This window comes from Lineus longissimus, chromosome 9 (genome assembly GCF_910592395.1).
Source record: "Lineus longissimus chromosome 9, tnLinLong1.2, whole genome shotgun sequence".
Taxonomy (NCBI): Eukaryota; Metazoa; Nemertea; class Pilidiophora; order Heteronemertea; family Lineidae; genus Lineus; species Lineus longissimus.
The window spans coordinates 3,748,001-3,761,653 of record NC_088316.1 but is presented as its reverse complement, the minus strand read 5'-3'; the positions used below and the strand labels follow the sequence as shown (position 1 = coordinate 3,761,653).

Sequence of the window (13,653 nt, the reverse complement as noted above, 5' to 3'; positions counted from 1 at the left end):
GTCCCCTAATCTGATCCAATCTGGTATGGGATCGCTGGTTATGGCAATGATGCTGCCGCTTCATTATCAGGATAAGTATCCATGAAGGTTACACTGTGTGGGTAAATTCTTAAATAGTGTCGACAAGGAATATAGGTCTAAAATGAAATTTTTTTACATTCAAAATATTCCCCCCCCCCCCCGAAAAATGTACCTTCACACGTCAGTTTGCACCATATAGAAACAGAAATTTTCAAAATCAAGGAAATTTCATGCAATTCCAAATTTGTCACCACTTAAATTTTGTCGAGTAGCTTGGCCTTTGATGTCAAGCAGTAGCTTAAACTACAGAGTATCATTCATTGAGTGATCACGAGATATTACTTAAGAGCTAAGAATAGGAATTTTGAAATGCTCCTCTAATTCTCAGCGTTATCGCAAAATAGAGTTTTTGCCATCCTGACGTAACCCGAGATTTTCAATATACTCCACCTCCCGATTTGAGGTAGGAGTATAGCAAAAACCTGATCTCAGGATGAGTTTGGTGCTCGCCTCAGTTGTTGAAAGGGCAGAGAGTGATCATCGCTACAACTCCAGAAGATGTTTTGAAATATTCCTGTCCAGACTTTTGCTGTTGGATCTATTTCAAGGAATTTAAATGAATTTTAGTGGGTGCTGCTTCCAATGGCTGTTGCTGTTGCTCATAGAGTGACTGTGTGTATAGTGTTACGTGAACTTAAAAGGGACTTCAAACCTGAATGGGGTACACTGTTCGTATTTACTGGTGGGTCAGGAAACTAGGAAGCAGTTATACACAATGCCGCAGTGCAGTTATTAAGCATACCACTTTGCTAGAACGTGGTATTAATAGTATTCCTAGATCTGTCTACACAATCGCAATGTTGAAGTTCATATAAAGTGCATATTTACGCAATTAGAAATTTTCAAATTCAATTACAACTTTCTAATTTTTAACGAACAGTGTAGCCCTTTAACAACCTGGTTCTTGTCGGTATCTAACATACTGATAGTTATGATGCTTACATCCCGTTTACAGCAATTGGCTTTCTCACAAAATCCTGATTCCAATGGTCACCAACAGAGGGCACAACTGCTCTCCAACGAGCCACACTTTCACATCATGAAATAGCATTCATGCAGCGCAGCAGTATTTGGGAACAGCCTCGAGCAATTATCATTATTACTTCAAAGAGATCTCTTTATTCGTTATGCTCTAGAGGAGTGCTGACGTTTTTACAAACGGTGTAATTAACATCATGTAAATTTCAGCGCTTAGAAGTCTGCTACTATAAAGTTTAATGCAATTTGTTAGATGCCATTAACGAACATTTTCTGGCGAGGACGAGTTTTGAAAAAATAAATGCTTTTGTCGTGAATGGACTGGTTAAATGAGTTCTGCTTTGTGTAGGTTAAAAAGAGACGCAGTTTGTACAGAGATGCAGTTTGTACCCAGCTCTATCTAGATAGAAAAAGGAAAGAGTGGAGAATTTCCCTTTGTGAAAGTAGGTGTTGAACTTAGTGTTTGTACATCTTCTACACAATTGCATTGTTTAAATGTATATTCAGTGCATATTCACAGAGTAAGAAATTTTCAAATTCGAGTTAAATTTTCAAATATTCAACGAATGGAGTCCGTCCTTTAATCCTATGTTATTCTACTCTTCTTTTACGACAGGATTTTCATAATTTTGTTTAAATCGAAATCGGCAGGTCTGATTTGTGGAACTGAATTAACAATCCTTTTAGGAAACAAACTGCCTTTGGCTGTTTTCTTGCGAGAAAAATCCCACCAGTGAAACACATCCATTTTCTCTCAACGGCGATTTTAAAAGTTTTATACCGTAATTGTTGTGACAGTTGCTGATGACAATGTAAATGCCTGGGGGAATTCCAGACTTCCTTTTCAACCCCTTCAATAACACTTGTCTTCTGAAGCTGTGAATTATGTATATATGCTTGCTATAGTATTCTTGTTCTGTCTTGACAACAATTTTGGAGCAGGTGACAGCCCTATTGTCAGCTTGTCACATTTTCATTCATTCCTTGAATTCTAAGGTCCGAGTAATATTTCTGCTCCGAATTCGTGACAGTTTTTTAGCAGACAACAACACTGCCGTCTGCTGGCTTACAATAATCTTTTAGCAGACGACAACTCTACCTTCTGCGACTTCTCACAGTTACATTCATTCCTTGAATTCTATAGGTCTGAAATAATATTTCTGCTCCAACTTCGTGACAGTTTTTGAGCAGACAATATAACACTACCGTTTGCTGGCTTACAATAATCTTTTAGCAGACGACAAGTCTACCTTCTGCCGCTTCTCACAGTTTCATTCATTCCTTGAATTCTTCTGAAGCACTGAATGATGCATTATAGCTCTGTATGATATTCCTGCACTGACTTTATGACAGTTTTTGAGCAGACGCAACTCTTCCGCCTGCTGCCTTGTCACGTATTCATTCATTCCTCAAATTCTTCTGAAGCAGTGAATTATGTATAAGCTTGTGTACGCTTCAAATGATACTGATGTAATTTTCTATCATTGCGAATCAGGTTTGATATGTTTTCAACCAGAAAGGACTTATCCGTGACTGAAATTTCAAGTAGTCTAAAAAGTGTCGGTATCTTCATCTTTGGTGATTTGCTGAATTATTCATTGGTGCAGGCAATTGCTTCAGAGGATATTGTTATTTTCCAATTTGTGTTAATGCACTGGAATCACAACTGTTCCAAGTGAGCCCTCCGTGCAGTGATCTTCTCTGTGTGGTTTGATGCATTGGCTACGTTCTGCCTGGAGCCATGAGCTGGAACTACAACATAATCGATGATGATGTTTTTAGCGCTGGTGTTTGATAACCCCAATTCTACTCAGCAGTGGAAACGAGGCTGTTTAAGTAAACATTGATTCTGAACTGCTCAGAACTAATAAAAACGAAAAATAAGAAAAACAAAACGTGTCGGCTATGTTATTCTCTATCCTCTCTGTCCTTCATCGAATCTTACACAAGTCTCGCTCCCCAATTCAATCAATATGAAATCAAAGTGCATTCGCTCGAACATGTAAGTGATACATTCCAGTAATTCATCATTTTAGCGCCAGACATTTTTTTATCGAAGGCAGAAACGTGGAATTGATATGACATGGGTTGGTCTAAAACAGGAATCAGATTACCCGCGCAAGAAATTTCATCGCATACGACAACTTCTGTGATGTGATTTCTGATGATATTTGCATGTTTCCGTAAAACCTGACTCCACCAAGCTTTGAGCTTGTCATATGTGCATTGAATGTACATAACTTTGTGGAGAGGTGAAAAGTGGCTTCATCAAATTGACAGAATGAACGGAATGAATGGAATATGGTGGAACGTTACAAAAACCCAACTAAGATGTATATCTCTCGTCCCCTCTCCACTGACCTCATGTCAGTATCTCCTGCTGGTCCACCCTTGAACTGGAAAACATCTTATCGACTGTTTTAGGGATGGTTTTATGTTCCATCATATTCTGTCCGTTCCATCAATTCCATGAGGCCGTGGAAAACCTGGTACACTGCTGAAGTGTTTTGCCAGCCCAGATACCGTCTGTTGTCATGTGCAATTCTGTCACACCTAAGATGAAGTGGAATGGATATCAGAAATGATCTTTGATTGGTTCTGATGTGTAGGATTCGTACATCATTACAAGGATATATTTCATCTGCGGATTCGACATGTTTGATGTAGATTTGTAATGGAATCTCATACACGTTTTGGAAATTTCAAATTATATTTTGAATGGACTGGTTTTCGTATCTTTGAATCAATAAGGTAGATTTGAGGATATGGTTTTGTCCCCCAATGTATGTGGGTGCAGCTTTGCGTAGTGAAAGACCATCCGACGTGTTATTGGAAGGTCCTGGGTTCGAGGCCTGGGCAGTCCTACCATCTTCTCAACCAGTAAAGCAAGTCCAGTTGCGAGTTGTAGCTGATTCAGATAACCCCCTCAAAGTTCCCCAATTCGACTATGCTTTTATCCAGAATGTCAAAAAGGGGTGCGGCATTCGTAATTACTGGTGGTCTCATTAGTGCAGTTCTTATGCATGTGAATTTGCTGAAACTTGGTATTCTTGTTATTTGTATAGGCCCTACTGTCTACACAACAATTTTTTTAAAATTTTTTTTTTATTTAAATTTTTTTATTTATTCGTACATAATTATAGGTACAATTTGAAAGAAAATATAGGTGCAGTGCGGGAATGTAGATGTTGGTGCGATGTTCAAACTATGAAAGGCTACATGTTGATTACACAGTACACAGCCAGTTAATCATACATGTTAGTTTGTTTCTATCAAATAATGTGTAATCTTTTGTGTCCCTCATTATTATAACTTCTCGAAGGACTTTTGCCGTGTCACTTGTTTTGATCAGCTGCCTGATAATGAAATTTATATCTAGCACAGATTTACGCAATATTGGAAATTTTGAAATTCAGTTGAAAAGTTAAACTTATTAATGAATGGCCTAGGCCTTTAGGCCTTGAGGCAAATTTTCAAATTCAGTTACAATTTCAAATCTTTAACAAACAGCGAAGATCCTTTTCTACATTGTTTTCAGTCTCCGACCAGATGCTCCACAAGACTATGCTGTCATTGCAGAGTGCATGCCCGGGTTGTTGGACGATGATGTTTTCGTCAGTTTGAAATGGAAGGAGCAAATATCGGCTGAGAGCTGTAACCTGATGATGATTGATGATGATGTATGTGTCTCTCCTTTCAGATCTTGCAAAGAGTCCATCAACCTGACAGTGTGCCAACCTTTTGCTGACAATGTAAGTATTGGTATGAAGTTAGAATGGCTTAAGGCAACTCTGCGGAATACAAAATGGGGGACTTTCAGCAGGAGCTATTGGGTCGAATTGGTCATGTGGGGTTAAATTCGTTCAGGTGACAATGCAATGTTTATATAGGGGACTGGGTCATATCTAATTAAGCATTGAATATATTCCTAGTACAAGGTGAATGGTTTTGATGTATGTGACTGATATCAGAGAAACACCTATCAGCAACCTTGTGTAACTCAATCTGACTGACCTCGCTCAGGCCTATAGACTCCCTTTAAGGTGGACACCCTATTGTTTTCTGTGATGACACATTTGACCTCGCTCCTGCCTACAGACTCCCTTTAAGGTGGACAGTCCCTATTGTTTTCTGTGATGACACATTTGACCTCGCTCCTGCCTACAGACTCCCTTTAAGGTGGACAGTCCCTATTGTTTTCTGTGATGACACATTTGACCTCGCTCCTGCCTACAGACTCCCTTTAAGGTGGACACCCTACTGTTTTCTGTGATGACACATTTGACCTCGCTCCTGCCTACAGACTCCCTTTAAGGTGGACACCCTACTGTTTTCTGTGATGACATATTTGGCCTCGCTCCTGCCTACAGACTCCCTTTAAGGTGGACAGTCCCTATTGTTTTCTGTGATGACACATTTGGCCTCGCTCCTGCCTACAGACTCCCTTTAAGGTGGACACCCTACCGTTTTCTGTGATGACATATTTGGCCTCGCTCCTGCCTACAGACTCCCTTTAAGGTGGACACCCTACTGTTTTCTGTGATGACATATTTGGTAAGATTTCTGCCAATTTTGAAGGACCATGAGGATCAATATATTGGGGCTAAATGCGATTGTTTAACTCACAATCAATTCTCAAGATGATCTCCAAATTCTTAACACTACGGCTCGTCAAGATTGGTTTGGAATCAAATGAAACAGAAACATTCTTGAAATGTTTTCATGAGAAATTGTTCTGTTTTGTTTTTCAGTCCAACAGAAAATCTGCCATTCTGACAGCCGCCAAGAAAGCCAAGTTAAAGTCCAACCCCTCCAGAGTCCGATTTGCCGAATCCGTCACGGTTAACGGTGACAAGATCCTCACTCATGTAAGTAGGCGATGAAAGTAATAATCATGATAATAATAGTCATAGTCATAGTCAGTCTGGTCAAAGTCATAGTCATAGTCATAGTCATAATTATCATTTATGTGTGGCCTTTCCAGGGTAAATACAACACTCAAAGCACCCTTCCTCTCTCCTCAACAGCAGCGTCTTCAACTGTGTCTTGAATTTTTCCAAGTTTGTCTCTGCTCGAAGGGCTGGGGGCAGTTTGTTCGAACAAGTCCAATGGAACAGGTCGCAGCTTGAAAAACTGGAACAGGAAGCAGTGGTATAGTAGCCCACTTCAATAGATTTGTGAGTGCCTCGAGCACATTAATGTACCAGTCGGCCTGAAAAACTGCACGTCTAGGGGACCGACCATGTCAGATATTCCTCAGCTAAACGCCTCCTTATAATTTTCTTCCAGCCGTCCAACAACGAGAGTTATGTCCCATTTATGCCAAATGTCCTCAAGGTTTTCTTAGAAAACGGACAAACCAAGTCTTTCAAGTATGATAGTAAAACAACTGTTAAGGTAAGTGCAGGAACCTCCCTTAGTGGACACCTCTCTATTAAGGACAACCTCTCTATTAAGGACACTAGTTTTGGTCCCAAATTGGTTGTTTCCATTCAATTTGACATCTCCAATCAGGACACCTCTCTATTAAGGACAGCACTTGTCAGTCCCGAGGGTGTCCTTAACAGAGAGGTTCCACTGTATTTAAAATCTCAACTTTTTGAGAAATATTCTTGTTATACAATAATAATTGGAGGACCTCTTGGGTAATCAAGCAACCCTCTACGTACTGAAAAAAAACCTGTCTAAGTGCTGTATTCCTCCTGGTCAAATGTTTCTGAGAAACATGGACTTGACCCTTAGAACCCTCAATCCCCGACACCCACGCGAAATTCTACATTTGCTGGTGATGGACAACATCGATTACAGAAACGATAGATGTTTATCAGTCTCTCTCAAATTCTGCCTTTGATTCTTTCAGGATGTGCTGTACTCTCTCCAAGAGAAACTGAGTATTGTGTGTATTGAGCATTTTGCACTGGTGCTACAAGACATGAGGTCGCCCTCTCACGGCAAGATGAACATTCTCAAGGAGGATGAGACATTATCAGAGGTAAGCAGTCCTACTTGCCAACGTGCTCCAATTTAGTTGACAAACTTAACCCTTTGAGAACATTTTCAAGGATGTTTTGCCCAATAGCATTCCGCGAAGTTACTATTTATAGCTCACAAGGTCATTTGCATAAGATATTGATGACGTTTTAGTCACGTGACAGTCGGACATCGACACTAATTTCTACGCATTTGAGCTTATTTCAAAGTCAATTATCTTTGACCCTGCATTGTTTTTAGCATGAATGATACCATAGAGTCAGAGAGAGAAATATTCAGAACAATTATGTAGTATTTCCAACACTCGGACATGTGCCAGATTGAATCTAGGCATATTACTGCCCTAGTTAAAAAGCCTGAATCCATTACGAAACCGCATGTTTGTCCGACATCGCCTGTAATTCAGCGATGGAGAAATAGAGGGCAGCAGCTGCAGTGACGTCATCTTCGCGGAATGCTATAGCGTAAATTGTTTTCGTACTTCACTTTCAGATTGCGTCACGTCCTGGTGCCCAGCATTTCAAATGTCTGTTCAGGGTGGCGTTCGTTCCAAAGGACGCCTACGACCTGGTTAACAAGGACACAACAGGATTTGAATATTTCTACCGACAGGTACAGTAAAATTTTCCTGAGCATTGTTTTGCCATTCTCGAAAATTCACAATCAAAACCAAATTTAAACAGCATGTCGGATGTAGTCAATATCATCATTGGTGAAATTAGTATTTTCCCTTCCTTTGGGGAAATGAAAATTCTGTGGAAAGGGGGTAAGTAAAATTCGCCTTCCTTCCAAGTTTAGAGGGTCTCCTGAGTATACTTGTACTGTATACTCCCTCATTCTATGTAATGGGGGGAGGCTAAAGAGCTATGTTCTCTTCATTTTGCGTGTGGCTCCATGATCCAATATTTATTCGAACCGTTTCCCTTCCAGTGTTGCAATGATGTAGTCCACGAACGCTTTGCCTCGGAATTGAAATATGACGTCGCACTTCGACTTGCGGCTCTTCATATACAGCAGCACGCGCTTAGTAAAAACATTACGGGGAAATTATCGATTAAAAGCATCGAGTAAGTTGATATTTTGTTAAAGGGCCAGTCCACCTGTACATTTTATTCAAAGGTGGTCCCTCTGGAAATCAGCCTCTGTTGAAACGAGCCTGTATTGGAGTCCACATGCCACCGGTACATTTTATTCAAAGGTGGTCCCACTGGAAATCAGCCTCTATTGAAACGAGCCTGTATTGGAGTCCACATGCCACCGGTACATTTTATTCAAAGGTGGTCCCACTGGAAATCAGCCTCTATTGAAACGAGCCTGTATTGGAGTCCACATGCCACCGGTACATTTTATTCAAAGGTGGTCCCACTGGAAATCAGCCTCTATTGAAACGAGCCTGTATTGGAGTCCACATGCCAGTGTGATGCAACTTGGCATGTATTATGTTTAACAGTGCAGCGTTGATATAAACATGCATAGCGTCAACAAACTTTGAAGACTCTTTGTGGTCCAAATTTGTTGTTAGATCTTTAGTTTTTTCGCTGAAAAGATGTCTTTCTTTCTTTCTTTCTTTCTTTGATTGATTGATTGTTTGATTGACAGTTTGTTGGTTGACGGGTCAATTAATTGACTGATTATCCCAATTTTCAGAAAAGACTGTGGCCTGGATAAGTTCGTCTCGCACTCTCTAATCGAGAGCATGAAGGGAAAAGATCTCCGCAAGATGATTGGCCATTACGTCAAAATGAACCACAACCTCGCCCCAGGACAAAAACAGTTGACTGAACTACAGGCCAAACTGCACTATATGAAGATAGTCGGAGAGCTAAGGAGTTTTGGAGGACGGTGCTTTATGGTCACATTGGTGGTAAGAGGGTTAATAAATCTCTTTTCATCCGTATAACTTCGTAGAGAAAAGTAAAGTGGGGGATTTAGGGGGTTGAGGCATAAGGCATGCTCCCCTTTTTGGTCAACAGCAATGATTTTTCGGGGCACCTCTCTGCAACAAGCTGATAACTACTTCTGATGCCCAGAAATCTTTGGCACCATGCATGGAAATGCCTGATTGGTGCTGTGACTCCCCTCTCCATACAACATATGAATTTTTAGATCTGCCACTGCAGTAGGCCAAAGTGCCTATTCTGCTTTACGATATGAATTGCTGCATCTAAAAAAAGATAGGGGGAAATGGTCTTTTTGGGACGATATGATAGACCAAAAAGTAGCCAATCTTCAGGACAGACAACCATATTTTAACGAGAGGAACAGAATTATTGGGGTGTTTCTTAAAGGTGGACATTGGAGATTCTTGCTACCCTCTGCCGGTTTTGGGGTGTCGCACGAGGCATGCTCCCCTTCTTCGCTGGAGAGCAACGATTTCTCCCAAGAAGCCAATGAGCCAATGACATTTTTAAATGTAAAAATACTTCTACCTGCTTCCTACAAATAATGTCCATTTCCTTTTTTCAGGAGAGAAAAACTGAAGCGATGGTGCTAGTCGGGCCGAAGTGTGGAATAAGTGTCGTGACCAGTATTAAAACAAACGCTGTAAGTTGTGAAATGAAAAAAGTTGTGTTGAAGGAAAATATGTAACATGTGTAGGCATGCCAGATGATGTCGCTTTCATTTGGGAGAGATCTGATTATTTGAACGGTTTAGTCGAAGTCCATGGTGTCGCCATCTATCACTGTGTTGCTTAACCATATCTATAGTTTGAGGAACTGATACCAAACCGGAGGTATTGATTGTTTCCCCAAAAACCATGAAGATGGAGCTCAAATATATGCTGGAATTAACTGAATAGTTTCTTTTTACAAAGTGGCTATTCTTACGACTAGTCGTAACTTAGGATTTATGCGATTTCAGAGATTAAACTGAGGATCTAGGGAGATAAGACTTGTGTAAAGGAAGGGTTAGGGTTAGGGTTGGCGCTAGGAGTAAGTGTTAGGGTCAGGGTGAGCGTCAGGGTTAGGATTAAGGCCCAAAAAGGTGAAAATGATCGTTGTAAGAATAACCAGTAGTTTGTATGTAAAATGCATTAGGGATCGTCGTAAGAATAGCCGCGGCCTTCTTTTTAATTTCCGATAATCTGTTTTTAAAAGACTGTTGCTTTTTATCCCTAAAAATCCCTATATTTAAAAAAGAAAAATCCGAATTTCTCCCTAAAATGTGCCAGTTGGCTGTTTGCATGCCTGCATACATCCTTTGACAGAACAGGATAAAAACGAAAATGGTGAACTGCAAAAGATATTTTTGCCATGCTTCAGCTTACTAGAAATCTGCTTTTGAATTGACAAATAACAATCCTGCTGACACATTTCTGTAAGATATAGAAAAATAGTAGTAAAAGCTGTCTGTAAGATATAGCAAAATAGTAGTAAAAGCTGTCTGTAAGATATAGAAAATAGTAGTAAAAGCTGTCTGTAAGATATAGAAAATAGTAGTAAAAGCTGTCTGTAATATATGCTGTGTCACTGGAGTATGGAGTGCCGCAAGGGTCTGTGTTGGGCCCAGTACTTTTCACGATATATACAATTCCATTGGGAGACGTCATGAATAGAGCATGCATTCCATATCAATTGTACGCTGATGATAATCAGTTGTTGACTTCTGCTCGATGTGGTGACAACGCCCAGTGTAGCGCCATGGTTGCCTCCACGGAGGGTGGAATAGGCCATATCCAGTCTTGGCTGTCAACAAATTGGCTCTGTCTTAATGCCCCAAAAACGGACATGGTCAATTTTGTGTCAACGCGTCGACAGGGATCCATTCCCAGTATCAGTATCAGCGGAGTTCAGATTCCAAAATCTGAATGCGTTAAGGACCTGGGAGTGTGGCTCGATGAGGGAATGACTATGCAGACTCAAGTGAAAATGACACATTACAGCCAGATCCCGTTAGCGAAGGTTAAAAAGCGAACCTCAGGCTGCAAAGGCAAATGCCTTGAGGCCGTGAGGTTGGAGTTTCTCTTTGAATTGCCCGATGATGTTGTTATTAGGGTAATCAGGCGTGATCAGAGATTAGCGCAATCTAGCCTAATCTCCTATGGCATGTCTGGCTGACCTACCACAGCAGGTGTTACAGAATTTGTTATCGTTACTCCTGCCTGTAAGTGGCACATCATCTGACAAAATCAGAGTGTACTCAATGTAGGCCTAATGGCAATGCTTCAGATGAAGACCTGATTGGTCCTGTCGGATGCTTGTTTCTATATTGCAATATTGTAGTTGATCATGGTGCAGGATGTAACTGCTTTTTCGGACTGTTTGTTTATAGTAGGCCTATGTGAAAAAAACATTTTTTTTTTTTCATAGTGTTTCATCAGACTGGTTAAAACATGTACCTTGCTTTTTAAGTTAGGCCTGTAAACAATAATGATGTAGGGGCCTTGAAGGCTTTAAACAATATATTGTTCCGCCCTGCGAAGAGCGATCGTGTGCAAAGCGGTGGGACAGAATGGGGTACAACTAGATTACCCTGGGCTCACTGTTATCCATCCGAATTTGACCACCCCCACCCTTACTCTTAGGAGAGGAGCCTTGCCTCTATCTCGACCTAACTTGAAAATAGTACACATCCCTGCGACCTATATAATGTATGCTATTGCGTGGCCTACTTACTGACACAGACTCCCTGTAGCCAGGTCAGAACTATCCGTCCAATTTCAACTTAAGCTAAAAAAATTGCAATGCATCAGGTGTGGATATACTGCCTATCCTGCAATGTCCAGTTTAGCATGAAGCATGCTGTTTCATCTTTACCTGTTCTGTTAACACACAGACCATGCAGACCTTGGCCTAGGAATTTTATGGTCAGTCTGGGGTGAAATCCCAAGGTGTATTGTAACAGTGACAAACAGGAATATTGCTTCAAATCTGCCAAGGGTTTGTAGAGTGACTTTGAACGAAAATTTCATGGACATCAGATAGAAACCAATGCAGAAGCATACACTGCTTCTCTGCATCACAATCATTGAAGCAACTGTTCCTTGACCAATCCATGACTCATCATTATATAACATTATATAACAATTCATGGCACGAATTCAGCAACACATTGAGTGCATTCGATATAATCCACATACCCATATTGCACCAAGTGTAATGAACCCAGTAAGACAGGTAAACCTAACACAGCAGGTGGTGTCTGTAGTGCAATAGCAGATGTCTAGGAGGAAGGCCTTGGAGTGCAATCAATCAGCTTATCTGACCTATTATAAACATCCAGCTGAGAGGCATTCCACCTATTTTGCTCATCTTTCGCTAACGGGGTCTGGCGGTCATGATGCAAAGCTGCCTATGCCAGCCTCTACAAAATTGGGAGGATAAGGAAATACCTAGATCGTCACTCAGTAGTAAGGCTTGTGCACGCATTGGTTGTCTCCCGACTAGACACTAACAATGCCATACTCTATGGTCTACCAGATAAGACCCTGGCTCCTTTGCAACGTGTGCTAAATTCCGCTGCTAGGCTTGTTTGTCGCCGCAGGAAATTTGACAGCATCACCCCACTGCTCCGCGAGCTCCATTGGCTTCCTGTCAAGGCAAGAGTCGTTTACAAAATTCTGACTCTTGTACACAAGACAGTAGTGAGCAGTGGGGGTCCGATGTACCTGTCAGATTTGCTGGTGGCGACAAGCGGCTGTACGAGGTCCACCACGTTCAAGGCGCTTAAAATCAAAAGAAGTAAGTCCAGGTATGGTGACCGCAGCTTCTCATGCTGTGGCCCATACCTGTGGAACAAACTTCCTGTTTCCGTCAGGGCTCTACCAGAAACATCATTTAAGAGGCAACTCAAAACTACCTTGTTTGAGGACTATTTAGGGGGGGTGGCGCCTTGAGCGTGGTGGACCACGGAAAGGCGCCCAATATAAGTTTTTCAATTCATTCATTCATTCATTCATTCAATTCATTCAATTCATATAGAAAATAGTAGTAAAAGCTGTCTGTAAGATATAGAAAATAGTAGTAAATGCTGTCTGTAAGATATAGAAAATAGTAGTAAATGCTGTCATGTCTTCCCAGCTATTATTGAGCTTGAATTCAAATCAACACTTCCCCGCAACTTTAGTAAAACCGAAATTGATAACACTACTAATCTTATTCAAATATGGGGAAGAAATTTTTTCTCAACATTTCAAAAAGATCTTAACCTTCCCAGCCACCATAAGGGAAATCACATTTGTTGAAGGGGCTATTTTGTGTTCAACCTTTACTAGACATTTTATGACAGGTGCGCGACCTTAAATAAGTTTTCAAAGAAAATCGGCAAAAACCCAAAGTTACAGTTGTCATGGTTTTGCTAATTACGAACTGTTAATCAGTGGTGTTGTACGCATATGGTTATTTATTGGCTGTAGCTGGCTAAAAAAGATTGGCTGTTATGTCTTTTTTTTTTAAATCGAATTTCTAGCTCATTTTGTGGTGACGGCATCATTTCAGATCAGGGAGGTGTTATATTCTGACTTTCTGCATGGTGTAAGTAGTCTATCTGTCTAAGCTCCATAGAGTACATCATGCCTCATACTAACTTGATGAATACAAGGTCCAACTTTACGCAATATATTAACTTTATGAATACCAGGGTCCTACACCATGTCATATGCTA

The 13,653-nt window shown here is 40.7% G+C and overlaps 1 protein-coding gene across 3 annotated transcripts in view; it reads left to right on the top strand.

The window, feature by feature from the left end:
- Window positions 1-13,653, top strand: part of LOC135493223 (uncharacterized) — a 210,670-nt gene that overhangs the window by 179,921 nt on the left and 17,096 nt on the right. For 2 of the 3 annotated variants that reach the window (XM_064780332.1, XM_064780334.1), the window contains 9 exons: window positions 4,760-4,811; window positions 5,811-5,927; window positions 6,349-6,456; window positions 6,920-7,051; window positions 7,543-7,662; window positions 7,981-8,117; window positions 8,698-8,914; window positions 9,517-9,594; window positions 13,488-13,523. In XM_064780332.1, coding sequence (XP_064636402.1) covers window positions 4,760-4,811; window positions 5,811-5,927; window positions 6,349-6,456; window positions 6,920-7,051; window positions 7,543-7,662; window positions 7,981-8,117; window positions 8,698-8,914; window positions 9,517-9,594; window positions 13,488-13,523 — 997 coding nt within the window. The remainder of the gene's footprint in view (window positions 1-4,759; window positions 4,812-5,810; window positions 5,928-6,348; window positions 6,457-6,919; window positions 7,052-7,542; window positions 7,663-7,980; window positions 8,118-8,697; window positions 8,915-9,516; window positions 9,595-13,487; window positions 13,524-13,653) is intronic. The other variant, XM_064780333.1, reaches the window with a different exon arrangement.